The sequence below is a fragment of the Vidua chalybeata genome, chromosome 9, assembly GCF_026979565.1.
Source record: "Vidua chalybeata isolate OUT-0048 chromosome 9, bVidCha1 merged haplotype, whole genome shotgun sequence".
Lineage (NCBI taxonomy): Eukaryota > Metazoa > Chordata > Aves > Passeriformes > Viduidae > Vidua > Vidua chalybeata.
Window position 1 is genome coordinate 13,121,142 of NC_071538.1, and position 27,916 is coordinate 13,149,057.

General features: G+C 42.9%; 2 protein-coding genes across 5 annotated transcripts; both read left to right on the plus strand.

Annotated features, from left to right (window-relative positions):
- The first annotated feature begins 43 nt into the window (after positions 1 to 43).
- Positions 44 to 16,140, plus strand: EFCAB14 (EF-hand calcium binding domain 14). Its single transcript, XM_053950245.1, has 11 exons — positions 44 to 335; positions 1,271 to 1,419; positions 4,446 to 4,591; positions 6,271 to 6,369; positions 8,088 to 8,198; positions 8,753 to 8,833; positions 9,678 to 9,869; positions 10,540 to 10,620; positions 11,459 to 11,570; positions 12,387 to 12,518; positions 13,342 to 16,140. The coding sequence occupies exons 1-11, from the start codon at positions 160 to 162 to the stop codon at positions 13,515 to 13,517; spliced, it is 1,455 nt and encodes a 484-aa protein (XP_053806220.1). The 5' UTR covers positions 44 to 159; the 3' UTR covers positions 13,518 to 16,140.
- Positions 16,141 to 16,163: 23 nt separating this feature from the next.
- ATPAF1 (ATP synthase mitochondrial F1 complex assembly factor 1) lies at positions 16,164 to 26,274 on the plus strand. Of its 4 annotated transcripts, none has more exons than XR_008432310.1 (10): positions 16,164 to 16,582; positions 17,601 to 17,709; positions 18,262 to 18,312; positions 19,017 to 19,079; positions 19,715 to 19,765; positions 21,559 to 21,606; positions 22,508 to 22,603; positions 23,198 to 23,305; positions 23,889 to 24,122; positions 24,207 to 24,292. XR_008432310.1 is itself a non-coding variant. In XM_053950247.1 (9 exons), the coding sequence occupies exons 1-9, from the start codon at positions 16,374 to 16,376 to the stop codon at positions 23,912 to 23,914; spliced, it is 759 nt and encodes a 252-aa protein (XP_053806222.1). In that variant the 5' UTR covers positions 16,165 to 16,373; the 3' UTR covers positions 23,915 to 23,998. The 4 variants fall into 4 exon arrangements, 2 of the variants coding, with proteins under 2 accessions (XP_053806222.1, XP_053806221.1); XR_008432311.1 differs by having other exon boundaries at positions 23,895 to 24,122; XM_053950247.1 differs by lacking the exon at positions 24,207 to 24,292 and having other exon boundaries at positions 16,165 to 16,582; positions 23,891 to 23,998.
- Positions 26,275 to 27,916: the final 1,642 nt, after the last annotated feature.

The following is a 27,916-nucleotide window of genomic DNA, read 5'->3' on the forward strand; positions in this document are numbered from 1 at the left end:
CGGGGCCGGCGGGGGAGCAACAGCCGCGGCCCCGCGGAGCGCCTGTAGCCGCCGCCGGGCCGCAGGCCGGCGAGCCGGGGCGCGCTGGCGGCGGCCGAGGAGAAGGAGGAGGAGGCAGGCGGGAGCCAGCCGCCGGCCGCGCCGCCGCCCCACAAGAGGATGAAGAAGCGGAAGGAGCTGAACGCCCTCATCGGCCTGGCCGCCGACGGCCGCAGGAAGAAGCCCGCCAAGAAGGGCTCGGGCCACCGGCTGCTGCGCACCGAGCCGCCCGCCTCCGACTCCGAGTCCAGCTCCGAGGAGGACGAGTTCGCAGGGGCGCGGGGCCGCTGCGGAAAGTGAGTCCCGGGCGGTGCGGGGCCCTGCTCGGACGGGTCCCGTGCCGGCTCCGCGGCGGGGCTGCGCTGCCTTCGGCGGGTCGGGTTCGCAGCTGGGGCTAAAGGGGGTGTGTGAGGCTGGGGACTGCCAGGGGACACCCGGAGCTGCGCTGAGCGTGTCCGCCCCCGCAGGTCGCCTGTTAGGGGATAGAAGTATCATCGAGTCGCAGAATGGCTTGGCGTGGAAGGGACCTTAAAGATCACCTAGTTCCACCCCCCAGCCACAGCCAGGGACAGCTCCAGCTGGATCATCCCCTGGCTTTTTATTATTTTTTTTTTTGTTGTTTTGTGCTCACCGCAGCACAAGTCCTTGTGGACTAAACTTGAGGGCAGCTCCTGGAGATGCTGGGCGCAGTTACCCGTGGTTATCGTGGCACCGTCCTGCGAGCTGGTTTTCTCGGGGACGTGCTGTGCTTTTGCCAGTAAATAAGCTTTTCTGTTAAGTAACAGCATTAATAATGGGCCTCTGTGCATACCTTAAAGTAGGCATGTCTCAGGGAAACCTGGGCTTTCACAATTTAGAATGCTCTAGAAGTACTTGCCTGTAACATTATGGTAATACCTTGTCTTGAAGTGTGTTTTTCAAGCTATCAAGCAGATGTGCCTGACATAAGTTTATGTCAGCAGAGCAGGATATTTTAGCAAAGGAAACCTGGCAGCTGCTTTTAAATATGCTAGATTGCTAGATGTGTCTACTGAGGATAAACTTAATAGAGAGCAACAGCCCTGACCTGATTTTATAGTCTTACTTGTTCCTGAAAATGCTCTTTGTTAGCCCTTGTCAGCCAAAATGTGTGCTGTTACAGCACTGTCCCTTACTTTGCTGGAACAGCATTTAAAATAACACTTTTCTAGGCACTGCTGTACATTCACAAGCTGTTATTTGTTTTTTGCAGGGGAGATTACCTGCGATGCTGCAGGTTCTGTTACCCTTTATGTGCATTTGTCATTCTTGCTGCTTGTGTGGTCGCCTGTGTTGGCTTAGTCTGGATGCAGGTGGCTCTCAAGGAGGATTTGGATGCAATAAAGGAGAAGTTTCGAACTAGTAAGTATGAGTGTAACTACTGTTTCACATTTTCTTTGGGCAGTATGAAGAGCTTTAGTTGCTTGCCTGTTCAGTCAAAGTCTGAAAATAGAGTAGACAAATAACATCTGAATTGAGGAGTGCTCTGAGCCAAGAACACAGAGACTTGGGGAATATAAGGTGAATGTTATATATTCTTGCCTGCTCTGTATCTTTTGAGGAGCAGGGACACTGGACTGGGTGGGCCTGTAGTTGCTTGTATAAACATTTCAAAAATTCCTGACTTTGCTCTTCAGAGTGCTCTCTTCCAAAGAAAGACCCTATTTAAAAAGTTCTGATCAGACCTGACAAAGCAGCCTAGGGAATTCTGGAAGAAAAATGATGGTGTTGTCTTGAGCTCTTTTAAAACTTCTGATACTTGCTATGGAATTACTGCAATTTGAATGTTGCTTCAGTACTATATTTTCTTTCTGTATCTTCTGAATGTTTATTTTGCTTGCACTGACCTGTTCTTGTTCAACTTTTACGTCGGGTTGGTGTAGAGTTAATACGTTTAATATTTAGAAGTGTGGAGTTAAGATGAAGTGTTTTACTTGTAAAGCTCAGGTTTTCTTTCTCCATGTCAAGATTCCCATGCCATGATTTTCAATATAATAACTTGTGTAGGTTGAGGTGTAACAAATGGGGATATGTGCATATAAGGTATGCTCTTGGTTCTCTGTACCTCACCTCTGGGTGCAAGATGTGTTTTGGTTCCTTATGTTAACAGTGTTTGAAATCCTGTGTAGATTGAAATAGGTAAGCAAAGGTGTTGTCATGGTTGTGATAAAAGAGGCATTGAGGAAGTGTGTGTATAAATTCTTGGTGCTGGTGTTCAGGTGTTCCTGTTCAGGTGTGTGAGGTGGGGAGTTGTCTGCCACGGTGGAGCAGGCTGGCTGAGTGTGAAAGAATTGCTGATAGATGTGCTTTTGTGTTAACTGATACTGAACTCTAAAAGTTACCTGCAGCTGCTGTCCACCAGTTCTGGAGGATACTTTCAGTTCCAGGTGCTGCTTTGTGGCTGGGAGTGTTCCCAGCAGTGGCTGTTTCTGTGTTCTGGGTCAGCAACTGCTGCCCTTCATGGACTGCTCCCCTTTAAGGGTGTGCTGGTGGTAAAAGTTTTGCACGTTGACAGCGTTTGTTGGCTTTGGTGTAGTTAAGTTTCATCATTCCTGTTCAACACAGAGCTCTTTGTTAAAGCAGCTGTTCTCCCTGAGCGTGTTCTCCCTGTTTGGCAATTACAGATGGCCTTGTTTTCCTCTTAATAGCTCTGATAGAAAAGCTGTGCATTTAATGCTTTGCCTGGTGATAAACGTGTCAGATTTCCTTGCCATCATAATACCATGCCTAGGAGCTGGATGGGAGCCTCATAATGAGGCACAGCATTTAAATACAACAACAAAAAAAAGCAGTCAACAAGAACAACTTGGATCCTTAAGGTAACATTTTGCTTTGGTGAAATGCGTGGGTGAACAGAGAAACAAAGGCAGGTGACCCATCTGTCGTACAGCAAGTTTGGAAAAGGAACCTTTCTCTGAATCTTCATCCAGACTTTTCCCCATAAGAGCAGATGTTTGTGACAGTATTTGGTACATTCTGCCATCCTTTGCACAAAGGGAGCATGGGATGAGTGCTTTTTATAAACAAGACGTCTTTGCATCAAGTATGTTTGAAATAGGAGGAAGTCATGTAGTGTTTTCCCTTCAGTTGTCAGCAATGATGCTAAGAACATGTGGCATTTAACCTTCCTAGTGCTGCAAAAAACTTCAGGTGGAGTCCCACTGTTCACTGTGAGAGTGAAAAAATGGAAAATAATTTGTCTACAAGAGCCTATGAAAACATGAGATTTAGTGTGAGCTGCTTGTGTCAAATGCACAAATTAGTTCTCAGTCTATTTTGGCTAAAATACACCTTCTAAGGTGTTACTTACCCAGAAGCATTGTTTGGACCTTGGGTGATCCAGTGCAGATTTCTTTGCACCTAGAAAGTATTTTTAGAACTTGCTTAAAGAGAAGTGAGGTAGGTTTCTGAATATGCACAGCTTTCTAGTTTTGTGTGTTTGGGCATCCACTCTACAGGCTTCTCCTTTTGACTGTATGGGTCACACTTGGAAATTTGTTCTGGGATCTTGCAGCTACACGTCACACAGGTCCCACTGCTCTTGGCAGTCTGCTCTGAACGCTGGCTGTTTGTTGTGGAGCCTTCCAGTGCTGCCTTACAGGGTGAATGTGCAGATTTTGGAGAACTCTGTCATCTTCATCTCAAAACCTTTGCTTATTTGTTTCTCAGCCCTAAGGGTTTAGGATTGCCTCACAGCACAGCTAAACAGCTTAGTCACTGCAGATCTGGAAGAGCTGCATTTCTGAGGCTCACTGGAATTGCTTTGAGCTGCATGTTTCCCCCTTCCTGTAGTATTAATTGCAGTAATAACTGACTTAATTTCCAGGGACCTTGTTTACTGATTTGTTTACCAACAGGCATTAGTGCTTAAGCTTACACATTATTTTTTCAGTTGTCTTTCTGTCACACAGAGCAACTAATTACATTAATCTCCTTGGAATTCACTTCATCATCATCAGCCCCTCTGCAGGCTTGAAAAGAGCACTGAGGTTTATTTCACCTGCCTCCTTTGCCCTGGGACTGTTGGCAACTCTTTATTCACAGGCCCATTACTATTTCATATTCCCTTGTGGAGGTAATGCAAAATAACTGCACTAAATAAAGACCTACTGAAGTTTGCCAGAAAATGACAGGACTATGCAAAGTGTTAAATTTAGTACAGTCTCTCTGGGTTCTCTCTGCAGATATTGGTGCTCTTAAAACAAAAAAGAGCTGTCATTCTGAGCAAACACTGAATTCAGACTGGCAATAAACCTGTGTGTAGAAACTGTTATTGCCTTATTTCACTGTTGTAGATGTTGTTGTTTGTAATTTGTTTTACACCTTTTAGTGTTATTCACCTAGATTTTTGTTTTGATTTGTTTTTAATTATTTTTTCATTCTTTTAGTGGAATCTAATCAAAAGACATCATTCCAAGAAATTCCTAAACTGAATGAAGATTTGGTGCAGAACCAAAAGCAGCTAGAACAAATTGAGACTGGAGAATTGGGGCTGAGTAAAATTTGGATAAATATCACAGAGATAAATAAACAGGTGAGAAGGAATCAGTCCTTGGTTTTCAAAAAAAAAAAATATTCCATTCAGTTTTTTTTAATGGAAATTAATTTTATCTAAGGACTTCTGCAGCTATATAGATAGCTTTTATTTTTAAAGTTCAAATAGAGTATAAACCTCATTATAAACAAGCAAAAAACAGCTTGAGCATCCAGCTGGGCTGGATCACAAGAGGAGAAATTGCATAACTGGTGGAGGGAGTTCAGGCAGAATTTGAAAGAACTCCGGAACTGTGCAGTTCCTAATTTTCCTGCCAAATAGTTGTGATGCTTATGACGAGAGATTTGACATTTCAAATTTCTGAGAGTGTTTTGTGAGTGTGGAAAGAGTTACCTGACTCAGAGCAAGCTCCTGTTGCTCCAAACTAAGACCTGGTGTCCTGTGGATATAAAACCTGCTCACACACACTCAGCCTCTGAGCTGGTTTAAGTCTTGGCACTGTTGATGGGGCTAGAACTAAGCCACTTACCAGAGAGCTCTTTGCTCAGCTGCTCTATTAACTCACTCTTCAAATGAAGCATCCAGCAAGGCTTTTACTGAAATTTCTGCCCTGGAGGGTAAAAGTTCAGAGCTGCTCACAGTGAATGGTATCGAGAGGTGTGTGTGGGGAACTTCTCTTGACCCAGGTGCTTTGATTTAATTTGTTAGAGTACTGCAGTGCCTGCCTAGATTGATTTTTTCTTCAGTCCCATGTGATGGTTAAGTGCTTACTGGGGCACATCTGAAAATTTGATTTGCTTTCTTTAGCATCTCGCTGTTCTAGCCACAATTATTCAGGCTCTTCATGAGACTTAAAATGCTCTTATCTGCACCTGGCTGTTAAAGATACTTGCATGTGGTTCTTGCAGGCCCTCAGGTTACCAGGGTCTGGTTACAGTCTGAGCCAGATCTTCAGGGGATCAAAATTTTCTTGTCTAAGCCAGATCTTCAGGGGATCAAAATTTTCTTGTCTAAGCCAGATCTTCAGGGGATCGAAATTTTCTTGCTGTTTTTTTATCCATGAATTTTTGGGATGTGCTGCTGGGAGTAACCTCAGCCAGTGTTCACAGCTGTGAGCTAGAGAGTCTGCATGCCAGCTGGTTAACACTGACCTAATGTAAAATTAGGATCTTTTCCTCAACTTGCAAAACAACTTTGTTTTTTAACCAGAAGAAAGTGAATTTTAGTCTCTGTTCCACTTGTGTAGCAGAGGGTTTGGATGATAGGTGCAACTTTGCCCATCATTCAGCTGGAGAGGTTGCATGGCTTTGCTGGGTTTTGCCAGACAGGTTTCATTGCTAAATACAGAAGTGGGTGATGGTTTCCTCCACATGAATACTTCTTGCACAATTTTTAAGTCTTTCTTGGGCAACAGCCTGTCCCTAAGAGGATGAATGTAAAACTGGCAGAGGGTACCTTACTGAAAAGGAGGGGTTCCTGTGGCTTTCATTTGGTTTTAAAGAATAGTTAAATAAAAACATGCTCTTTTGCAAGAGGCAGAATATTTTTAATGTAACCTAGGCAGGATTTCTAACCTAGAGACAGGGGTGTTTGTTGTGTGTACATGTATAATTTTGTATTGCATTATGTTTTAATGTTTTACATTAAACCATCAGTATTGGGGGAGGTCAGAATCAGGATTGTGTTGCCTAATTCTAAGTACTCCTTTTTGGTTGTAGATATCACTATTGACCTCAACAGTAAATCATCTCAAAAACAATATAAAATCTGCTGCTGACCTGATTTCTCTTCCCCTCACAGTAGAGAAACTTCAGAAGGTGAGTACTGTAAATGTGGCTATCACTAAATGTGTTCTGTGTGTTAAGCTGCAGCTGGGCTCTTGGAGACAGCACTGACAGCAGGAGCTACCTGAGTTGCAAGGAGTATTTGCTTCTCTTGTCTTTAAAATTTAACTTCATAAACTGTATGGTCCTATAATAATGTATGGTAGGTAAAAAAAATTAAAGACCTTGCTTATTTATCCCTTTTGGAGATGCATTTGTTTGTATTCTGCTGTCCCTTGTGTACTTTGGAGCTCATCTTTCTGGTTACTTTCCTTCAAGTTGCTAATCAATATCATGTGAGACACTTGGAAAACTGCATGCAAATATGTAGTTTGTTTAGCTTTTTTAATTGGGAAATGAAATGTATTGCTTTCTGTTAATACAGTGTCTTACTGTGTGCCTTACTGAGCATTCTTTACCAAAGAACCTAAATACTGTTTATTTAGGTTAAAAGAATGGCTTCTTGAAATGTGCCTGGTAATTCCATGGCAGTTCTGTTTATTTAGCAATAAACATTTATGTTGGGCTAACAGCTAATGTTAGTCCAGTCTTTGTGGCATTATGGGTTTCCACATCTCATTTCCTATCCCTACGAAATTAATGTATAATCAACAAGGTAGTGATATGTAAAGCAATGAGTGTTGTTTGGCTGACGGGGCTGCCAGGATTTCTTTTTCTGGGAGGAGTACAAAGCTGTTTGCTAAGCTCCTTATTTGCTGCTACAAGCAGGCTGGATTTTCACTGTGAACTGGTCAGAAGCAAGTCTGAAGGTGTGTTGTTCTCAGGAGGAGTGTGGCAGCAGGACCAGGGCAGTGATTGTCCTCCTGTACTGGGCACTGGTGATGCCACACCTCAAATCCTGTGCCCAGTTCTGGGCCCCTTAATTCAGGAAGGACATTGAGGGGCTGGAGAGTGTCCAGAGAAGGGCAGAGGAGCTGGGGAAGGGTCTGGAGCACAAGTCTGAGGAGGAGCAGCTGGGGGTGTTTAGCCTGGAGAACAGGAGGCTCAGGGGGGACCTTACCACTCTCCACAACTCCTTGAAAGGAGGTTGTAGTCAGGTGGGGGATCAAGCTGTTCTGTTAAGTGACAAGTGATAGGACAAGAGGAAGTAACCTAAAGCTGTGCCAGTAGAGGTTTAGATTGGGTAACAGGAAAAATTTCTTCACTGAATGGGCTGTCAAACAGTGGAACAGGCTGCACAGGGAGCTGCTGCAGTTGCCATCCCTGAAGGTATTTAAAGGACATGGATAGGAGCTTGGGGTCATGGATTAATGGTGGACTTGGCATTGCTGAGTTAACAGCTGGATTCAGTCTTAGAAACCTAAGTGATCCTATGACAAGATTGCCTTTCTTATGTGGGATTTGGTTTTCTTGAGCCTTTTTCCTTGTAGGTGCCATTCCTGGAAATAAGGATGCCTGCTGGTGTTAAAATCCTGAAGGATTACTGAGGGAATTTCTCTTGGGCAGTGGCTTTTGTTCCTACTGCTGAAGGGTGCTGAAGGTGTCCTGAGGTCCTCCAGTGCACAGGTTGCATTGGGTGTAGTTTGCAGTTTTGAGTGCAAAAAAACTTCCAAATCCTTCAAAGTCACGTGCCTGATTTTGTGGCAGTCTGCCTGCAGTTTCACTAACAAAACATTGTGTTTAGCTGATTGGTTCTTTGGGACAGTGCAGTCTGGGCAAGGCTGAGATTCCTGTCATCTTTTTTATTGCAGACTGTAGCCAACATAGGTAGCACCCTTACCAGTGTGGCTCATGATGTTGAAAATATACAGACAGCTATTGAGGAATACAAGAAATCCATAGAAATACTCCAGAATGATGTGGTAAGAAACACACTGCTTTAACACTGCCTGATATGAAGCAAGTTAAAGAAATGCTTGAAGTTTGGGGATGTCAGAATATTGATACAGTTTGTTGGTTGAATTAAGAATCTATATAAGGATGAAATGACTGAATGTCTTCAGAAGAAACTATTCACTGTATTTATCCTGACCTCTCACTTGAGATTAACAAACTGGACCAATAATTACAGTTTTTCAGCAAAGCTGCAAGAGTTCTTGCAGATAAAATCTAAATTAGACACATAATTAAGCTTGATTCAGTCAGTGGGTGCTCCAAAAACATTGCAGATATGGCAGCGTGTATGGTAGCAGTGAAATGTGTATCATAATACTTCATTAAATGGGGAAGAGTTAATTAGGAGGGTTTAATGAAAATAAATTTGGACCTTATGTGTTTGAAAGAGAAAACTATCAGCCTACTTAAGATACTGCATGTATCTGTACTTGCAACAAAACATCCTTAGCTACAGTCTGCCAGTTATTAAACACTTAATTCACAGGGATTTTGTAACACAATTTTCTACTTCTTTCCTTAGAAGGAATTAAAACAGCTGCCTTCACTTCCCTCCACTGTTGTGCCAAGGACTGAGGGAAATCAGACAGAATACTGCAAAAAGGTATTTTTCTCCCTTGCATAAGGAATTTTGGTACAAGTGTCATGGACATGTAACTTACCTGTGTGTTTTGCAGTACTGTAGTGTGCAAAAAGTATGTTTTTTATCAAGACAATGTGGATAGCATGCTTTAAAGCAAATAATAAGGTAATTTTGCTCTAGTTTGTTCCTGTCTGTGTGCAAATAGGAAAGTGTCCTGGTCTGAGAGTGGGGTTTTTTTGTGTTCTGACTGAGGAGTAAAAAGAGTGAAACCAATATCTGACAAATTATAGGTGTGCTTTGCTAAGGTAAATGAAAATAAGGCTCTTAGTAGAGTGGATTTTATGGCAAGTTCTTGCTAATCTGAGCAAACTTGGGAGTGGCATGTACTGAGTCACTCTCACTGCAGTGAGGTAGAGAAAACAGTAATTCAGCAACCAAAAAAAAAGAAAAAGTTTAATGTGTAGGTGTTTAGCTGAATGGGTTGGAACAGAATGACTGCACTTACTTACATTTAATCCAGTCAATATCTTCCTCAAAAATGAATCCTGTATATAATATGCCCACTACATGCTTTCTTGGGAATCATCACTGTTGTGCTTACAAAGCTTGACCTGGAAAATGAGATGCGTTCACTGCACAGCTGATTATATTAGCAACAAAGAGGTTAGCCCTGGGGAAGAATCTCCATTTCAAACTTTCAGAAAGTTGGAATAGCTTTCTGGAAGCTTCCAGTTGGATGTTTTCAGTGGTGTCAGTGGAGAGCCAGCCCGAAGTCTGCCCAGTTAAACTGGGTCAGTCATGTTGTTAATAGCAGGAGTTGCTGCAGAGGTTGGGTAAACTGACACCTGCTCTGTTTGTATTTCAGGAAAGCCAGGCACTGCATGCAGCTTTGGAGCAGCTAAATAACACTGTAGTGGTGTACCAAAAGTTGAATGACATCAAGCTGCTAAATGTGGATTCAGCCATTGGCAACCTCAGCCGGAAAGTTAAGCTGTTGGAAAACTCTCCCCTGGTTGTGAAAAGTCCAGACAAAAGAGAGAACTCATCCACCGTTGTGGTAAGTGTTTGATGGCTCAGGGTGTCCCCTCAGGCTGCTACTTCTCTTACACTGCAGATACAGCTTTTCAGAGCTAACTAAAAAAAATGTCAGAGTGAAACTTGAGATATTTAGGAGTTCATTTATAAAAGGCTGGAATTTGTTCCTGAACAGATAACCAGCATTAAGAGTGTCTCAGAAGCAGTATTTCATTTCTTTCCTGCAGTATCTACAGGAAAGTGTCCAAAACACTGTGACATTTAAGAGTTGGGTGATTGTTTTATGAGGCAGGATTCACAAACTGAGCTAAGTTTTAGGAATCACTCTGACATAGATCTGTTAAGACCTACTGAGGAGCTAAGTGAGACTCTGCCTTTGTTCAACAGTGGTTAAATTCTGGAAAATAACCCAATAATTAAAAAAAACTCCTAAATAAGTTCATAAATTCTTCTAGTGTTTTCTGTTTGCCATACCAGGTCAGTCTGTGAGAACATGTTCTGTATGTTTAACAATAAAGGGACATGCTGACATTGCTGTGGTAAATTATATAACCCATTTTTATGACTTCATGTTTATTCTATAATGTATCTGCCCTGGTTTATCTCTGTTTAATGTCTGCCAAATTTGAAGGAAAGAAACGCTGTTGTAGAAAAAAAGCACATGAATAAACTCTGTGGTGTTTTTTGTCTAGGGGAATAATGCAACTACCTCTCTAAAAGTGGAAAATGAAGATCAACTAGACAGTGAAACTCAGTCAAATAAAGAACTGGAGGTAAAGTAAGGAAATACAAATTACACTGGATTAGTAGAGCATGTAATTGTCTTTCTAAAGTTGTTTTAAATGGACCTTAATGAGCAAAGGTCTGCAAAGAGGCACTAATGGAGTCAAGGACTTGCTGAAAGCCCCTCTCAGTAATGGTCCATCACTGGCTGGGAGTGAGTAGAAGTGAATGGCCAAACTGTGGCTGGGGATAGGAGGGGATGCTGCTGAGTTTAGTTTCCATCTGCTGGAAAGAAGGTGGTGGGTGAGTGAACAGGCTGCACTGTCAGTTCTGGGCTTGTACTGATGTGAACTCAGCCTGTCACTGGGAGTGTACCAATGAATAGAGTAAGGGAGCTGCAGATTAAAAAATCTGGGGATTTCACTTTAGCAGAGATGCAGTGGCTCCTGCACAAAGGTATTCAGTACTGCAGACAAACCTTTGGAACAATGAAGCAGTTTAGTTAATATGTAAGTGTTCACTCCAAGTATGCTTGACTGTTTTTTATTACAACTTCCCAGTGTCTTGCTCTTTTCTGTAGGAAATACAGAAAGTAAACATCAGATTCTTTTGGAATGAGTATGTGCAAAATAATTGCCTGTTTTTCAAGTTGAGGTACTGATTCTGTTGTTTTCCTACAGGCCATGTGAATTCATTCATTGTCTCTTCCTATAGATTATTTATTTATTGTTTTTAAATCTTGTTTATAATTTTAAACTTGATCAGCCTGGATATGTCAAAGTCAGTCAGAAGTGCTGACAGATTTTAAATTACTACCTTTTCTGGTCTTCTGCATCTACTGAAGGGGTGCATTTTAAGATTTTTTTTTTTTTTTTGGTACATATGCAGGAAACAGAAACTAGAGATCCTCAGGTATCAAAACTAAAAGAGACTCTTCAGCTCATCAGTGCTCTCACAGGCAAGTCAGAAAATGACAGACCCATTGAGGCATCAAAGAATGGTAAGAATGTCTTGTAACAGTAATCCCTAAACCTGGAGGTTCCCTGTGCAATTCAAAGAATTACTAATTAAGGTGGATAATCAGACTGTTCCTTAAGATTTTGATGAAAGCTTTTTTATTTAAAGTGGTAGGAAACTGATGTTGCTAAAACAGAAAACTGTGTGTGATTTCAAAAGTTTGAAGGTGACTTAAAGTGTGTCTGGCAGGATTCATGTGGATCAGTAGCTGGTGTTTGAAGGCAGGCAGTGATTAACTGGAGAACTTTATACCCAGTAACATCTGGTTTTGCTTTTTCAAAATGTAAATAAGTGTAACAGAGAGGAAAGGTCTCTGCCTCTGCTGACTTCAGTTCTGCACTTCTGCTGAACATCAGATTTTTAAATACTTCATTACAATAGAACTGTGCTGCTTGTTCATTCCAAGCAGGTGCTTTGAAACTTATACCTTGTTGTTGGAGAATATTGGTACTGATAAGGTGAAAGCAACCCAGGTGGGCAGATGTGATTTGCTTAATGAAGCTTCTTCAGCACCCTCAGAGTGGGGAGCAGAAAACACTCCCAAGTCATTCTTTGTTTGGGAGTTTATAAATACACACCTCCTAGTACAGAATGGAAGATAAAAGCTGTGTGACTGTCTCAAAACTGTTCTTTCAATTAAAGTAAAAAGGAATAACACTGCTACATTCTGAAATATTGCAGCATTCTTATCCCATACAGCTACTGTGAAAAAAAAATTAGTTGTATTGGATTTTTGTTTGGTTTTGATAGCTGTAATTCTGTAGAATTAGTAAGACTAATAGAAATTGTTTTGTAACAGTTGAAAGTAGTCAAAGTACTACAGCAGAGCCCACAGACCTTTCAAGGGTGGCTTCAAGGTCAGCTGGTGACAGCACAGAGAGAAACAGGCAGCTGAGCCATCTGTCCTTACCAGGAATTTCCAGCATTGAAGGTATGTCCTTTTTAGACTGACCTTTTCTTCTGAATATTCCATGTAAATGTTTAGGAGAGGATAAGTATAAACATTCTGGGAGGTGTGAGGTCAATTTTAAAAGCTTGAGGACTATGGGTTTAAAAAAAAAAGGCAATTAAGAAAAAAATGGAAAGAAGAGCATTTAAAAGAAAAGAACGTGATATTTAAGCAGGAGTGTGCATTATTAGTGAATTATAATTGTTTTGAGTATGAAAGTATTACATCGAGTGCCCCAGAGACTGGGAGAGAAGTCAAGGGCAGAACTAACATGCTGAAGGAAAGAGAAGTAGCTATGAGTGTGTATGTTCCAGGGCTTCTTTCTGTTCTGTATTTTTCTTTTTTTCCCAAGAAAACACTGCCTGGTCAGATGAATGGTTTCTGGATCTTGCTGTTCAGTCTCTTCAGCTCCTGAAAGGGCAACTCTTTGCATCAGGAAGTGAATAGACACTTTTCCCTTTATATCATCTGTCCTGTTGGTATAGCAACAGTCATTCAGAGCTTGCTTTTGTGGGGGATAACTGCATCTGCATGCAGTCAGTGGTAAAACGGGCTGTTAGTTGTAGCCAGAAATACGGATTAGTTTGTTCAGGTTTAGTGTAATTTAATCCAGAAATGTTCATGCTTTTTTCTCCTAAACTGTTACCAGCAGCTTGTGACAACACAGGAGGCAAACTCCTCACTCAGGGTTGCTGTATGTAATTACTGGGTACTAAGAGACAGTGCTGTAAAACTGGGAAAGCAGGTTATGGGATATTCCTGTGTACTTAAAGGAGCTGTTTCTCAGTCCTTGTTCTCCCTGCAGATCTTCAGAAACTGCTTGAGAAAGCACCTGTGGATGCTGATGGAAAACTCTCATACAAAGATCTTCAAAAGCTGTTTGGCTCCACAGCCCAAGAATCGCAGAGCTTTAAGGAGTTTGACACTGATGGAGATGAGAAATACACACTAAAAGAACTGAGATTAGCATTAGGTGTATAGGGTATATGTTTAGAAATGTGATAGTGGTGGATGTTACTGTAGCCAAAGGAAGCTACAGGACATAAAAAAACTACGGCTGCACTTTCCCAGTGTTTAACTGATCTTTGGAGCTAAAATACTGTACACATTGCCACCTCTTTTTTTCAGTTGCATTTATTGAAAAGAAATTTACAAATTTATATGTCAATAGGACATAATATTGGGACTTTGTTAAAATCCAGAAAATTCCCAAACTTGGAAACATTTTCCTCTCATTATTTCCTTTTCAAGGGAGTTATTGCTTATAATTTAAAATGTGTACATACTAAAATAAAACAATGGTTTTATATTTCACTGAAATTTGCCTTAAATTAGAGACCTGCACTTTATGTAGAGCAGAAGGAAAATCTGTCTTGTGAAGATGGGCTGCTTCTGCTTGTAAATATTTGAGATAGAGTAAATTATGCATATTTAAGGACAAGCTGTGTCAGGGGCTGTGTTGGTAGTAAGCTGTTTATAATGAGAGACTGAGCCTGGAATGGAGGTTTACTAAATTTCTGATTTTTACTAAGTATATGCATGAAAAAATTTGGCTTCAGTCAGAGGAAAGCAGGAGGGGTAAGTCATGCCCACCTATAGCAGGATGTATTTTTAAAGGGAAGAGTTGAAAGTGTTTTTATATCATGAGCCTACAGGAGCAATTAACTTGCCTAGTGCTTGAGTTTTGACTTCAGCGTTGTTTAGGCTTTGCTGTGTTGCATTCAGATTATATTTTGTGAGATGAGCCTATTTATTTTTTTTAATGAACATATTTAATAGCTTTAATAGATGCTTAAGAGGTAAAAGCCTACAGTGCAGCCTGCTGAGTAGCACCTGAGCAGTTCCTATCTCAGCGGTGCTGTGATACAGGAGTGCACTCACTGTGATACAGTGAGTGTGTGGGAAGGCCCAGAGAAGACTTGGGAGCTCTTTCCTGACTATTGTGACCGTGATCCCTTCTTGGTACCTTTATTTTTTGTCTCCTTGCCAACAGGATGTAAAAAGCTGTGTAGGCATGTGCAATCGCACCATCATTCTGTACTGACACATGGTTTGTAAGCGAGATTTCCTTACTAGAGGAACTTAAAGATCTGTTCATCGTAGTGGATCTGAACACAGAGTGTATTTATTACCTTCTGGAACATAGAAAAATTACTTTTGCAGAGGGGATTCTCTCTTGCAGGCTAGATCAGGGCCAAGTTGGGTGATTTTGCTCACAGATATCACTGATCTTGTTAAGAGTTTTTTTTGCATGATTAGTGAGTTGAAATTGCCCACCTCGCTGAAACATCAGCTTATGAGGAAGTCAGTTCATAATTGTTGACTTTTATATAACTTTAGACTGGGTGTTTTATCAATAATTGTATTTTGGAAGAATGAATCAGCAAAGGAATGTACAAAATGGAACCCTGTTACCCATTTCCTAGGCTTCTTTCACTGTTGCTCTTCTATCCTGTTTGGGTAATGCAGATGCCACCCGGTACCAAAATGCTTTTGATGTGACATTTGAAAACACCATATTTAAAAACAAAACAAAACCAACCAACCTTGGCTTCAGAGAGGACAAGAAGCCAACACTTGCTTCTTGCCACTTCCATACCCTTTTATACATTACTGTATAAATCCTTAACCAAATAAAGAAAAAAAAGCAATAAAATGTAACCATTCTGATATTTTATTTGTACATACTGTATCATAGCCATGTGCCAGAGTTTGCAAAATATTTTTGGAAGTTTATTTGTATGAAATTTAACTTTACCTTAAAATTTAAAAGATTATAGTACCGCCTTGTGAATCTTTTAGTGTTTTGTTTTGTTGCAGTCTGCTTTACTTTTAGAAGGCTTTTCAGAAAGCAGCAGTAGTGGAAATGCCAGCTAGACCTGGCGTGTGCTGTTCCACTGCCTGTGCCCAGGGAGCTCAGCTGGTCACTGCTGGGACACAGCTGCCCAGGGCTGCTTCTTAACTTGCATGTCGAGGGCACAGCCGATGGCAATTGCTGTGGTCACTTGTAGGATGGGCTTGTGCTGTCAATCAGACAAAATCCGAGCATCCCTAAGTACAGTGGTCTGTTCTGTGCTGCAGCCTGGGAGCACCGGTCCCAACCCAGCGAGGTTTCTGCTACGCCACTGCTCCCCATCCCGCACGCTTCCCAAAGCCCTGATGCCAGCTGTGGGCAGGGCTCTCTCCCGTGTTTATTCACAGTGCAGATGAGAAGCCGTGAGTGTAGTAAATTCACTCGTCCGGCTCACCTCTCTGCCCTAACGCGTGCAGCTGCTCGTGGGGTACCAGAGGGGCGGCTGCATGCTCGGGGTAGCGACTCATTGAGAAAAAGGCGATATCCGAGTGAAATCAAAAGCAATGAAGTTGTGAGAGCAAACTGTAACAGGGAAGGAGCTCTGCCCTGCCCAGACTTGCTGCTGTGCCGTGATTCCTGGGTTCGCTTTCGGGCTGTACCTGTGGGTTTGGGTGACCAGCACTGTGTCCCTTCCCCCTGCGGTTACCGACCTGCGCCGGGAGCGGGGCCGTGCCCACCGCGCTTGTTCTCTCCGTGGCGCTCCATCATGTAACGCGGCTTTGGTCTCAATAAAAGCTCCTTTCCAGCGTGCGGCTCCGGCCGGTTCCTGGCAGGGGAGGTGGGGCTGAGGGGAGCGGAGCGGAGGGCGGGCCGGGCTGAGGGGAGCGGAGAGCGGGCTAGGCTGAGGGGAGGGCGCAGCGCGGGGCGGGCTGAGGGGAGCGGAGGGCGGAGCGCGGGGCGGGCTGAGGGGAGAGGAGCTGAGGGCGGGCCAGGCTGAGGGGAGCGGAGGGCGGAGTGCGGGGCGGGCTGAGGGCAGCGGAGCCATGGCGGGGCCGCTGTGCCAAGGCTGGGGCCTGGGGGCGGCCCTGCGGAGCCGCGCCGCGCTCCGGCCGCTCGGGCTGCTGGCACCGCCGGCACGGGGGGTGCTGGGGCCGGCAGTGGGATCGGGAACGGCAGCGGGATCGGGAGAGGCGGCGCTGGAGGAGAACCCCTTCTACGGGAAGTACCGGCACAAGATCCAGGAGCTGCGGAGGTGGGCCCTGAGGGAGGCGGCGGCGGGACCGGGGTGGGCGGGCTGTGCTTTGCGAAACGGGCGTGCCTGGGGAGCGCGTTCTGGAAGGAGGGATGTCGTTCTGTTTTAGCTTTTCGCCGTCATGAGGAACTCGATTAGTTTAGGCCTATTGCCTTGAAATTCACATGTAGTTGACACCAGGTCAGTGAGGATCGTCTCCCCACGTGGTCAGATTGATAAGAGATAGTTTTGAGAAGATTAAATGAAAATTTTAAGTTAAGAACATGAATCAGTATCACAATAAACATTTTAGGAGGCCAAGTGATGTTCATCACCCAGCAATGCTCTCCACCTTTGTAAACCTTTGGAACAGGCAAAGACTACTCCAACTTTGGAAACCATTGGAGCAGGCAAAGAGTATTCTAACTTATAGTCTTCCATCTTATTATAAAGGAGGATTTGAACAGAAAATGAGTAGGCAGAAGTTGCGTCTTATTTTAGGAGTAAGTCCATCTTCTGGCAAGACCACAATAAAACAGCCCATAGAAGAATTATGGTTTTGAATTTTCCTGATAAAGATGGATTACCTTACTTAGCAATATAAAACAGTGAAGCAAAAGACTTCACAGACTCACTCACAGAACCATGGAATGGCTTGGGTTGGAAAGCACCTTAGAGATCAACCACTTCCAACCCTCCTGCCATGGGCAGGGACAACTTCCACTAGGACAGGTTGCTCAGAGCCCCATCCAACCTGGTCTTGTTGGAATGCAGTTCCAAAAACAAATCCAAAGCCCTTGGGTCATAGGAGATATTGTGCAACAGCTTTCACAGTTTCTTAACTGTGCATTGATTTTTCCTGTTTATTGTCATAATTAAAAACTTAAGATTATTTAAAGCAAACTGGAATGTTTTAGTTCTGTGAATTTATGTCCAGTTGGACAAGGAGCAGGGAGTTGGACTTGGACTTATGGGTCTCTTCCAACTCGAGCTGTTCTATTGCTCTGTTGTACTGCTAACAGCCCCTGTTCCAATTCAGGTCCAGTCCAGATGTGTTTGAATCCCGTATGGAAAAAAGAAGTGAAGTGAAAAAGCAGCCCGTGGGACATTCCAAACAAGGAGAGTTTATCAGATGCATGGAGGAAAAGGCAAGGCCAATTCTCTTTGTAAATCACACACATTGAAGCTCTAATGTTATTTTTATGGGAGCAGCATAATGCTACAAACTTGAAGTATCCCTATCAGTAGGAGCTCTGAAATTTTACTGTGTGATAGCTAAAAGCATTGTTCTGTACTCCTCTGTATTATTTTTTAGACTCTGAATTCTCTGCTTGAAACCTCGTTTAAGTTTAATTAGTTCCAGATTAGTTTAGCCAGAGGAGTGACAGAATCCTGCATTTGTCATTTTTTTAGTGAAAGCAAGAAAACTGTTCAATAATATTGGATCCAAAATGCATAATAGTTTCCTTTTGATTAATCCTTTGTGACCTTGAAATTCATAATTCACATTAAGTTACTAATCATATTTACTTCACTTAATCAATCACTTATTTTATTAAAAATAAACTGCAGTGATGTCCAAGAATCTTGAGCTCCCTCTCAGGAGTTTTTGTCAGCAGGCAGGTTATGTGTGGCAGGGAAGGCAAGTCAATGGTATTGTGTCATTAGCTGTAAAACTAAAGAAGAATGTTTTCTTGCAGGCAGAAGGCTTGGGCAGCAAGACCTCAAAGGGAGGATTCACAAAGGATAAGGTAAGAGAAGTGAACCCAAGTGCTAGGAGGGGACATGGTGGCAAGGCAAGGCTGTGGGTTAACTTGTATTGCCACAGCCAGTTTCAGTCAAGAACACGTTGATGTAAACCTGGTGTTCTTTATGCTGCATTTGAGTGTAAGATCTTGGTTTACTGCTGGGCTCCCGTTCAACCTTAACACTCCTGGCACTCTGGGTTTTTATTGCCCTGTCCTTTTTCTGTGACACCCTGGAAATTCCTTCCAACTGGGGCATCTGTTCTGAACATTAAATGGAAAGGGTTAAGCTCCTTTTACAGCATGGAAATACATTTGCAGTGATCAGCCAGCCTAGAGATAAGAGAATTCTATTTCACATTATTTTATTTTGGTGAATCTTCAGTGTAAATCTGCCAAAGAGCACATCTTTGGGATGGCTGAAGGTGAAAGGCCGCAGCTTCTCTTGCAGCTTCGGTAGAGATCTGCACAACTGAAGCAAACCATGTGCTGTGTCCTGAAAGAATCTATTCTGCCTCAGTGTGTGAATCCACTTCTCAGTGTGTTGCTGCTGTATTTTATTTGGCAATTAAAGGGACTAAGTAACACTGTAAATTGAATCAAGTTCCTCTAGTCTGAGTTTGTTCTCTGTAATTGCATCCATTCATTCTGGATTCTTACAAGGTCAGAGAATTGCCATCATGCCAGATTCTTTATGCTTTCTCTTGCAGACACTTGATTCAATTCTTAATGTTGAGATGGTGAAAGAAAAATCAGCAGAGGAGATAACGCAGGTGATGGATTTAAATGGAATAAACTTTGCCTCACATCTGTGCTTAATAGTAATCTTATGTGTAAGGATGGGAATTTTGCTTAGACTGAAGAATAAAACACAGCTGTGGAAGTATATTTACAAAAAGCATATTCACATGGGTATCCTTAGGAGAAGATAAATTTTTCTCCATCTAGGTAAGTCCTCCTAGGATGTGCTAGGAGATACAGGTACACTGGGTATTGCCATCCTGCTGTGGTGAAGAAAAAGACTTAACACAGAGGAGCATCATGTAAAGACTTCTGCTGAAAATGTTTTGTATGTTCTTTATTAAAAAAACCACCACCACCACCAAAAAAGCCCCTCTGCAGAAGTCATTAGTGTGACTTTTGGGAAAAATGTGAGAAGCACTTCTGATGGTTAATAAATACTGAGCCACCTCTGAGCTCACTGCTGATTTCTGTTACCTGGTTGGAATCTGTCCTTTGGTACATCTGGAACCTTTGCAGAAGTATGTTGCATTAGCAGGAAAGTCAGTCAGGCTTGATTGAAAAATGACTTCCCAAAGTGCTTACAAAGGTTAGTTGATGTTTTAAAGCATTTAACATTACTGCTAAATGCTGGACTTTAGCTGTATCTCATCTTTGTTTTCTGCAGATTTGGAATCAGTATTTTTCTGCAAAAGACACAGTTTATGCTGTTATTCCTGTAAGTACTTCGTCTATAGTTCTGCACTTGAAAAGCCAGCATGCAAAGCTTTCCTTTCCAGTCAAGATTCTGCTGCTTTTAAAAGCAGTCATTAAAGGAAAGTGAGGTTTCAAGAACAAGCTTACTTTCTGGGCTGAGTGATTTCATTGCCCCAAACAAAGGCTTTTGTTTTCAGAAATGCATATCCCTTTCTTTCTCACTCAGAGGAGTCTCAATAAATCAAGGACCTTTTTCTGCACACCTGGCTGGAATTTCTAGGCTTATTTTAATACAAGCATCCAACGCTTTTTGCAAGGCCCTAGTGTTTATTAAGTAGCATTTGTATTTCTGGAGTTATTTTTCTCAGAGTTGCTTGTTTCTTTGCCCTCTTCCCTGCAGCACAGGCAGCTGCCTCAAGGTTTATGTGGCAGTCCAAGAGCACTTGGCTGGTAACTTGCATGTGGCTAATCACTTAGGACTTACTTTCATACATTTACAATTATTGGCAGCACTGTCTTTCTTAAGATTGCAGGGTGTTTCCTGAGATAAGATCATACTTCTTACTCCTGATAACTTTTCCAGATGTTAATTGTTCTTAGTTTGCATTAGGCTGAAGGAGACTTTTTTCACTTTGGGGATTTCTCTTTATTCTTTTCTTTAGGGTCATTCCATGATTGCATCTCTTAAATCTGTCTTTTCACAACTGTGTGTTCCTTGAGTTCTTGAAACCTCATTTAGATCTGGGGTCTGATTTGTAATTGCATTTGGCCCTTTGAGCTGCAGCTGAATTCAGTGTGAGGCAGTATTCTAGATGTGTGATGTGCTGTATGCTCTGAAAGTTGAAGTGTGGGATTTGAAGTCAACCAGCCGCATGTTTTGGTTTCCCCAACATGTGGATGTTGTGAAAATAGTTTGACTTGTGCTTTTACTGTATAGCAGAGGGCCAAAGCCAAGGACTCCAATTAAAATGTAGGTCTTTCATTAGTGGGGCTGGCACTGTGCTTTGGTGCACTGTTTTAGGAGGAGTGTTGGAAGCTTTTTAAGGCTTCAATGCAAACCAGATCCCAGGCACATTAGGAAGCAGTTCATGGTGTCATCGAGGGAGAAAAACCCCTTTGTCTTTTGCCAGAAGCTTTTTGTTGGCTGAAAGAAAGGCCTTGCATAATTCTCCCATGCTCAAAAGTACACACAAAGGAATTTCTTCTTGATGAATGGCAAATGTTTTCTTTTCTAAGAGTAGATATTAATACAGTGCTGGGAAGCAAAAAAAAAAAAAAATTAGGCAAAAGATCTGGGGAAACACAGAGAACATGTGAATGAAATCACCAGGTTTCATCAGGGCTGAAATAGGGTTGTGGTTTTAATTTAAACCTAAGCAATAAGTATGTTATTGAGTGTATAGATGGGCTGCAGTTTTATACTGAAAAACAGATGACAATGATGTAAATCCACAATTTGGAGCCAGGGATGTGTTGTCTCGCTCAGCTGTTGATATTACATGATGCAGTGGAGCAATTACTGAAAGAGGATGTAAGCCTCAGGCTTGGGGCCCCCACATCCAAGGAATGAAGCTCTGGATCCAAGGATTTTGCTGCTGCATCTTAGAGACAGCCTTGTTAAAACAGGATGCTGATGACTTTTAGGTAAATAAGAAGTAAATGCGGCTTTCCAGACACTCATTGCCACCTGTCCCCACAGCGGGACCTTCTCCAGATAGAAGCTGTACCCTCTAAAGGTTAATGAGGTGATTGTGAACAGCTCTGCATCCACATTTGTGTTACGAAAATTGAACTTCTCTTTCTCCTTCCCCAAAGGCAGGCAAGTTTGATTTGATGTGGAAGAGAGCCCAGAAGTGTCCATCGGTACGTACAGCACTGTGTGGTTGTAGAGCTATAATGCTTCTCTTCAGAGCCTGATCCATTAACTTTTGACCCTCCTGTGTTCATATTCATTGTATCAGCCTGATTAGTAAAATCCAGGTGTTCAAACACTTGTCCTGGTGCTCAGATAAAGCAGTGCCTATTCATATGTAGGAAACAGTTTGATCTAGGTAGAAGAGATGGAGTGTTGAGAGAGCAGCAGCACAGAATCTCCTGGGGAATGGAGACCTTACTGGGTTGATGGATTACTCCCACCTACTTCACTTGCCAAGAGCAAGATCAAATGTATCTGGCTTCCCAAGCTACTTAGAGATTGGGTAGTTATTTATAGCCTGAAGTGTGTTTCTGTACACTGCACTGGCATTCAGTCAGGTATCCTGCAAGATTTTCTGCTCCCATGTTGTCCTTCCCTTGGTGTGGGAAAATGAGCAAGTCTGTAGCCTGTGGAGCTGTATTGATAGTCTGTGAATGTCTAGAGAGAACATGCTTGCTGCCTGTTCTGGAGCAGCTGATAAAATGACAGCATTAAATGCTCTGCTCCTTACCTTATTTTTGACCATTTCTGCTGTTAGTTTTCTAGGTGAGAACAAAAAAGTCAGAGGCTGAATGTTCTCCACTCTCCTTTTTACGTCTCAAAATACTGACAAAAGTATTTGTCAAGATATTTGCTAATTAATTAATACTGATAGGGTAATTCTGCTTTATTGTGTGCTTTGAAGTCTGATTCCTGCTGTCCTGTCACTTGTGATGGGACAAAGAAACTCTTTTTTTCTGTTGTGGTTCTCTCACTAAAGCATTCATGCTGGAGGCCAGTGTGACACGGGCATCATCTTTTTCTATGTAAGGGAAAATTGGTTTGTTTTTTTTTATCATTTCTCTGCAGTTTCTGTATGCTTTGCCAAGAAAAGAAGGCTATGAATTCTTTGTGGGGCAGTGGTCTGGAACAGAATTACACTTCACTTCCCTGATAAATGTTCAGGTGAGTGTTTGAGATAAAAAGTTCAAAACTGACATAGGATCCAGAAATAGTATCAGCATCATATTGCAATATATGGTATTTACTAAGTAGTTTAGCCAACAGGTTAAACTGGTCTAGCTTAACCTGAAAAGAATTATCATGACAATAGCTGTTATTAATTATGGTTTAATTGTACATTAGTTTCAGGTAAATTAGTAAAGTTAGGGATATTAAGTGTCTCTGTAGTGTAGAGGATAATGAGGTAGAAGTTCAGTAGACTCAAAACATGAGCAAGACCAAGCTTTTTAGAACTGTTTGTGCAAGTTACTTAGAATAGCAGTAGATGCTGTAAGATTAAATATCTTCCTAAAAATTGTGGGTTCTTTTAAATGCAAAATGGTCTTTAGTCAAGTTAAAAAACAACCTAACTCTGCAAATCCCTTGTTTTTTGTAAATACCAAGGATAATGAGCTTCTAATTTGAGCTGACCCTTAAGCTTTGGGAAGTAACTGCCTCTTTGGCAGTTAATGCTCAAAGTTTTGTAATCAAGCACCCAAATCTGCAGTGGAGTGAAGGTTTTTATGGGATACTGACAAGTTTCTTTCTCTCCTTCAGACCCAAGGTGAAACTGCTCCAAGCCAGTTGGTCTTGTACCATTATCCTGATCTGCAGAAGGAGAAAGGGATAGTACTAATGACAGCAGAAATGGACTCCAAGTTCTTGGTAAGAGAAGTCTGCTCATTGGCTTCCTTCATTTTATGCTGCAACTCCTCGTACAGTTTTGAATTAAAATCAAATTACAGTGAAGCCTTTCAAAGACTCTTTGCCAAAGAATGGTCTCACTGTCTTTCTTTAAACTAATGTACTTAAGGCTAGGAAAAGCCAGAAGGGAATCATCAGTGTTTGGTAATTTCAGTTTATGCATTCTTTTTTTTTAATTTGGGTATTATAGTTGATAGTTGTAAAAGAGCAAAGCTTCTGTTTTTCTTACTAACAGAAGCATATTTAAATGAAAGCTGTTGCTACCTGCAAACAAGTTAAAACAGTGTTTGAAGCTTCATCCTGTTTGTCAGAGCAGGAGACTCCCGAGTTGTGTGTTCAGTTTGTGCACACCTGTGCTTTTTCCCTCTGTGTGGGCACACTGTTATTGGCATAACTGTACCAGTGCCTGGACTGGTGGCACTGGGCACTCTAGTGGTGGAACAGAGTGATTAAAATATCCCTCCTCTGACTGACCTCCTGACTCCCCTTCTGAAACAGAGTGGAGTAATTGGTAATGCTTTTCTTTTTCCCTGTTGGATCTCAGAGCAAGCAATCAATCTTTGCAAGTAGGTCAGCTGTAAGAAGAGAAAAATGAGGACCTGGTGCATCTTGGAGTGGGCAGGGATCACAAAAGACACACTTGACCCCTGAAGCAGATGCACAGCAGGAGAGTTGCTAAAACACACGGTGCTGAAGTGTTTAAGTAGGTCAGGAGCCACAGGGAGGTTGTTTCTTAAGAGATTTGCTGAACTAAGGTGACTCGGAGTTGAGCCACGTGGTGAGTAGGAGTGTGGCATTTCTTTGGCAGTGGGACACTGGCACAGCCCCACCCCGATGGTAACAGCTCTGTTCTCACTCCCAGGTGGTCCATGATGCCCAGTGCTTGGCCAACCAGGTGCAGCTGTTCTACGCCACGGATCGCTCCGAGACCTACGGATTAGTGGAGACCTTCAACCACAGATCCAGTGAATTCAAATACATGTCAGTTATAGCAGAGCTTGAGCAAAGTGGGCTTGGAAGAGAACTGAGACCTGGGCAGGCTTCTGACAAGTCATAGAGCCTGGCCTGTGGTGAAAGGAGCCAGCAGAAGCAGGGGGTCCTAGGAGGAGTGATCCAGTGTCTTCTGTATTACCACTTGGATTTGGCCACAGAAGGAGTCTGCAGACATCCTGGGAGAATGACAGTCAAGCCTGTGTGGCATTGATGCAAGATGAAGACTTGGGCCATTTGAACAACAGTAACTAATTGCTAAAAAATGGAGCCCAGTACTTCAGTGTAACTTCATCAGAAAGAGCCATTTTCCCCATCTTGTAACTTCCTGCTGCCTGCTGGATTGTGGAAATCTGAAATAAAGTGACAAAAGGGGAACTGTGTAACGGGCTGTACTGACATCAGGAAAGAGATGACAACCAATGTTTCTTCTCAGTAAACTCATTTTAAATGCTCTCCACCATTATAATTGCATGGTTCAGTGCTTTTTAATCTGTGTGGAATTCATACAGGCTTGTCCATCAAGAAGAAAGAATAGGAGCAATGGTCTAAGACAGACATCTCTTTGTTTCTTTGTGAGGTTTCTTACACAGATGTATATTGTGGTCTGGGTTTTTCTCAGGATTAAAAAACCGGAGTCACTAGATTTGTTCTGGGAATTTTCTGCTTCTTAATTGATTTATTAATTGTATCCTGTTGTGATGTTTCTGTATTGAGATGTTGTTTTTGAGCAGTATGAACATGGTTTTATTTTTTTAGTATATTTTTAATAGTGTAGAGGAATCATTGCCTGTTTTACAGGATTATTTTTTCTCAGGCTGGCATCTATAGTCAGCCAACTCACAAATGGCATTTGAAGGAACAAAAAATAACTCTTCCCACTTCAGGAAAGGCACTATCCATAATAAAGGAAAGATGGACTGGCATAGTGACAGAGAGACTCACCAGCCAGCTTCTTGTTTGTCAAGTGAAAAAAATGTCTTGGTATGAAAATGCAGAGCTCCTTTAACACAGCAGTTTTGGTAAGAGCCTGGCTTTACAGACTGCAGCAGGTTGGGGGTTTTAAACCTGCCCCAAGCAAAAGAATCCCAGGACTGATGCTTTGAGTTTCTCTTGTGTTCATTCCCAGCAGAGGCAGCAGCACATCCATGGACAAGGACACAGCAGCAGTGTGATGTGCAGCCTGTGGGGTTACCAGCACTGCCACCACTGCACAGGGGGACACAGGACAGCCAGGAGCTTCCAGGAGCCACTCTGAAATACTTCCCGTGTCTACATCAGACCCCCAGCACTAACTCATCCTCAGCACTAATTATCTCTGGGCCACATTGCACCTTGTCAGCCTGCTGGAGCTGGCAAGCATTCATTCCCTCCTTAGCCAGAGAAAGGGGGGAAAGAAGAATCGGCAGTTTGTCTCTCTGTAGGAGGGTGTGGCTGGTATCAATTTTCTTCATTAGCCACAACCTGATATGAAGCTGTGATGAGTTATGAAGGTTTCTTGCAGCATCTTTTTGCTGTGTAGTTGTAGGATCCTGTTGCTGTAATGCCCACTGTCACTCTAATTCTCAGCCCCTTTGCACTACATGGCCTTTGAAAGTCCCTTCCAACCCAGCCCATTCTCTGATTTTATGGCATGAGCACTTCAGCTGAGCACTAAAGCTACACAGTGCAGTTTTTTGTTGAGGTCTCTTTTACCACTGACTCTTAGATGTTAGGTGTGAACTCCTGTCCATTCAGGAATTCAAGGATGTTTCTAGAAGAGGCAGAGCTTCTCCTGGGGCCTTGCTGAAAGGAGATGTTCTTGCTCCCTGGTAATGTCTTTTGGCTTCTGTTCGGTGAGTGTGTGCAGAGCAGGGGAATAATGAATCACGGGAGGCGTGGATAGGGCTGTGATAATCTGAACAGCAAATCACCTTTATTAAAAGGCATTTCTACTTCTAGTTTATGGTGTTCATGCTCCATTTATCATTTTTCCTTAGTTGATAGAAGGGCTGTTTTGATTAATAATTCACTTCCTGCTTTGAAAAAGTTGAAGTTGCTGCATTCATTTTTAATGTAGCTATAATGTAACATCCCTGAGAGTGAAATCTAAGCCTTCCAAATCTACACCTCAGCCTCTTTCTGAGCATAAAAGATCAAATTCTCATGTATAAGGCTGTAGTGATCCACCTGTAGTTTTGAGTGGTGTTTTTTTCTAAACCCATCATGTGATTTTTTTTTCCTAAAATAAGAACTTCTCCAGTGCTTTAAAAAAGGCAGAAATGGCCAGTGATGAGCCTAAAACTGGGATGAAGACCCATAATAAAAAGGTCCAGCAGAATCTAATCCTCTGCCCCACTGAACAACTGCTGCAAGGGGGAGTAACCCAGCTGAAGAACTGGCCCTACAAACCACCCTTGCTGCAGAAACCAGCAGTGATTTGTGTCTGTGTGGCTTCTCCACTGTCTGGGATGCATTTGTGCATGAACTGTGCTGCCTGGCACAGCCATGGCACAGGCTGACCATGGGCATGGATGGGCACTACAAGCTGCAGAGTGGACACAGACCCCCGGGGCTGTCTGGCTTTGTGCAAATCAGCAGCTGCGCTAGTTTTAAGCCACTAAAAAGTCACATGGAATTTGTAAGATTTGATGCCTTTAGGATCTGTGCTGAGTCTTAGGGCTGGTGAAAAATAAGGCCGTTAGGCTGGGCATGGGGAGAGAGGTAACGGAGAAGGTGGCTGTGGGATTCATGTGCCATCCAGCCACTAGAGGGAAGGTTTGTCTCCTGATTCCGAGCTCTGGGCACACGCACAGCTTGTCTCGGCCTGTCTGCTCAGCTTTGTGAACTTTATGAGTTGTGTGCTGAGAACCATACAGATGCTCAGGCTGCTCCTGTATGGTCCGTAACGAGCTGGGCTGCGCCGAGTTCAGCTCACGGTTCCACCAGCCCCATGTCCCAGATCCTACCTGAGCTGCCTCGGGAGGGCAAACGTCCTGCAGTAGTTTCCCAGCATGTTTTGCTGATTGCCAGTCTTTTTTGGACCAGCACCATCCCAAGATGGATGTGGCTGGTTTTAGTAGCCATCAAATGGGCACGTTCAGGGAGAAGAAGCCCAAGACTCCCAGTGGCCCCATGTAAACTTCAGCCCCTGCAGCGAGGTGCTGTAGGAGCCCCCTCAGTGCTGTGGTCTGCCTCCAGCTGGAGGAGAGCCCAGGACCGGGATGTGGCAGGAATTCCCACTGGGAGTGGTGGAGCAAGTTTTGCAGGCAAAGGCTCTTTGTTACCAGCATCCCAAACCTCTGGCTTGCCCACCCACCCCCGTCACCCTGGGGAGATAAACCCAGAGCCCGTCCTGCTCCCCAGGGAGGCGGTGGCAGACGAAGCAATCAAGGAAGTGCAGATTGATGGACAACGTTCTTACCCTCCCTTAAAATGATGACTCCAGTGCTTTTTCATCTGTGCCTGGCTTTTTTCCCTGTGCCTTAGAAAATGGCAAGACTCCAGTGCCCTCTGATCCACGGCTGTTCTCACTCCGTCTCTGAGTTTGCACAGGATGTAGTGGAGCAGAGCAGAGCAGGGGAACTGACTGTTCCCGACGCT

What these genes read in the sequence shown, in the direction of transcription:
- EFCAB14 (XM_053950245.1), top strand. Translation starts at nt 160, where the DNA reads ATGAAGAAGCGGAAGGAGCTGAACGCCCTCATCGGCCTGGCCGCCGAC. An exon ending in TCACAGAGATAAATAAACAG is followed by an intron (nt 4,592 to 6,270) that starts GTGAGAAGGAAT and finishes TTTTGGTTGTAG; the next exon opens with ATATCACTATTGACCTCAAC. An exon ending in CATTGAGGCATCAAAGAATG is followed by an intron (nt 11,571 to 12,386) that starts GTAAGAATGTCT and finishes GTTTTGTAACAG; the next exon opens with TTGAAAGTAGTCAAAGTACT.
- ATPAF1 (XM_053950246.1), top strand. Translation starts at nt 16,374, where the DNA reads ATGGCGGGGCCGCTGTGCCAAGGCTGGGGCCTGGGGGCGGCCCTGCGG. An exon ending in AAGATCCAGGAGCTGCGGAG is followed by an intron (nt 16,583 to 17,600) that starts GTGGGCCCTGAG and finishes GTTCCAATTCAG; the next exon opens with GTCCAGTCCAGATGTGTTTG. An exon ending in CAGTTTATGCTGTTATTCCT is followed by an intron (nt 19,766 to 21,558) that starts GTAAGTACTTCG and finishes CCTTCCCCAAAG; the next exon opens with GCAGGCAAGTTTGATTTGAT.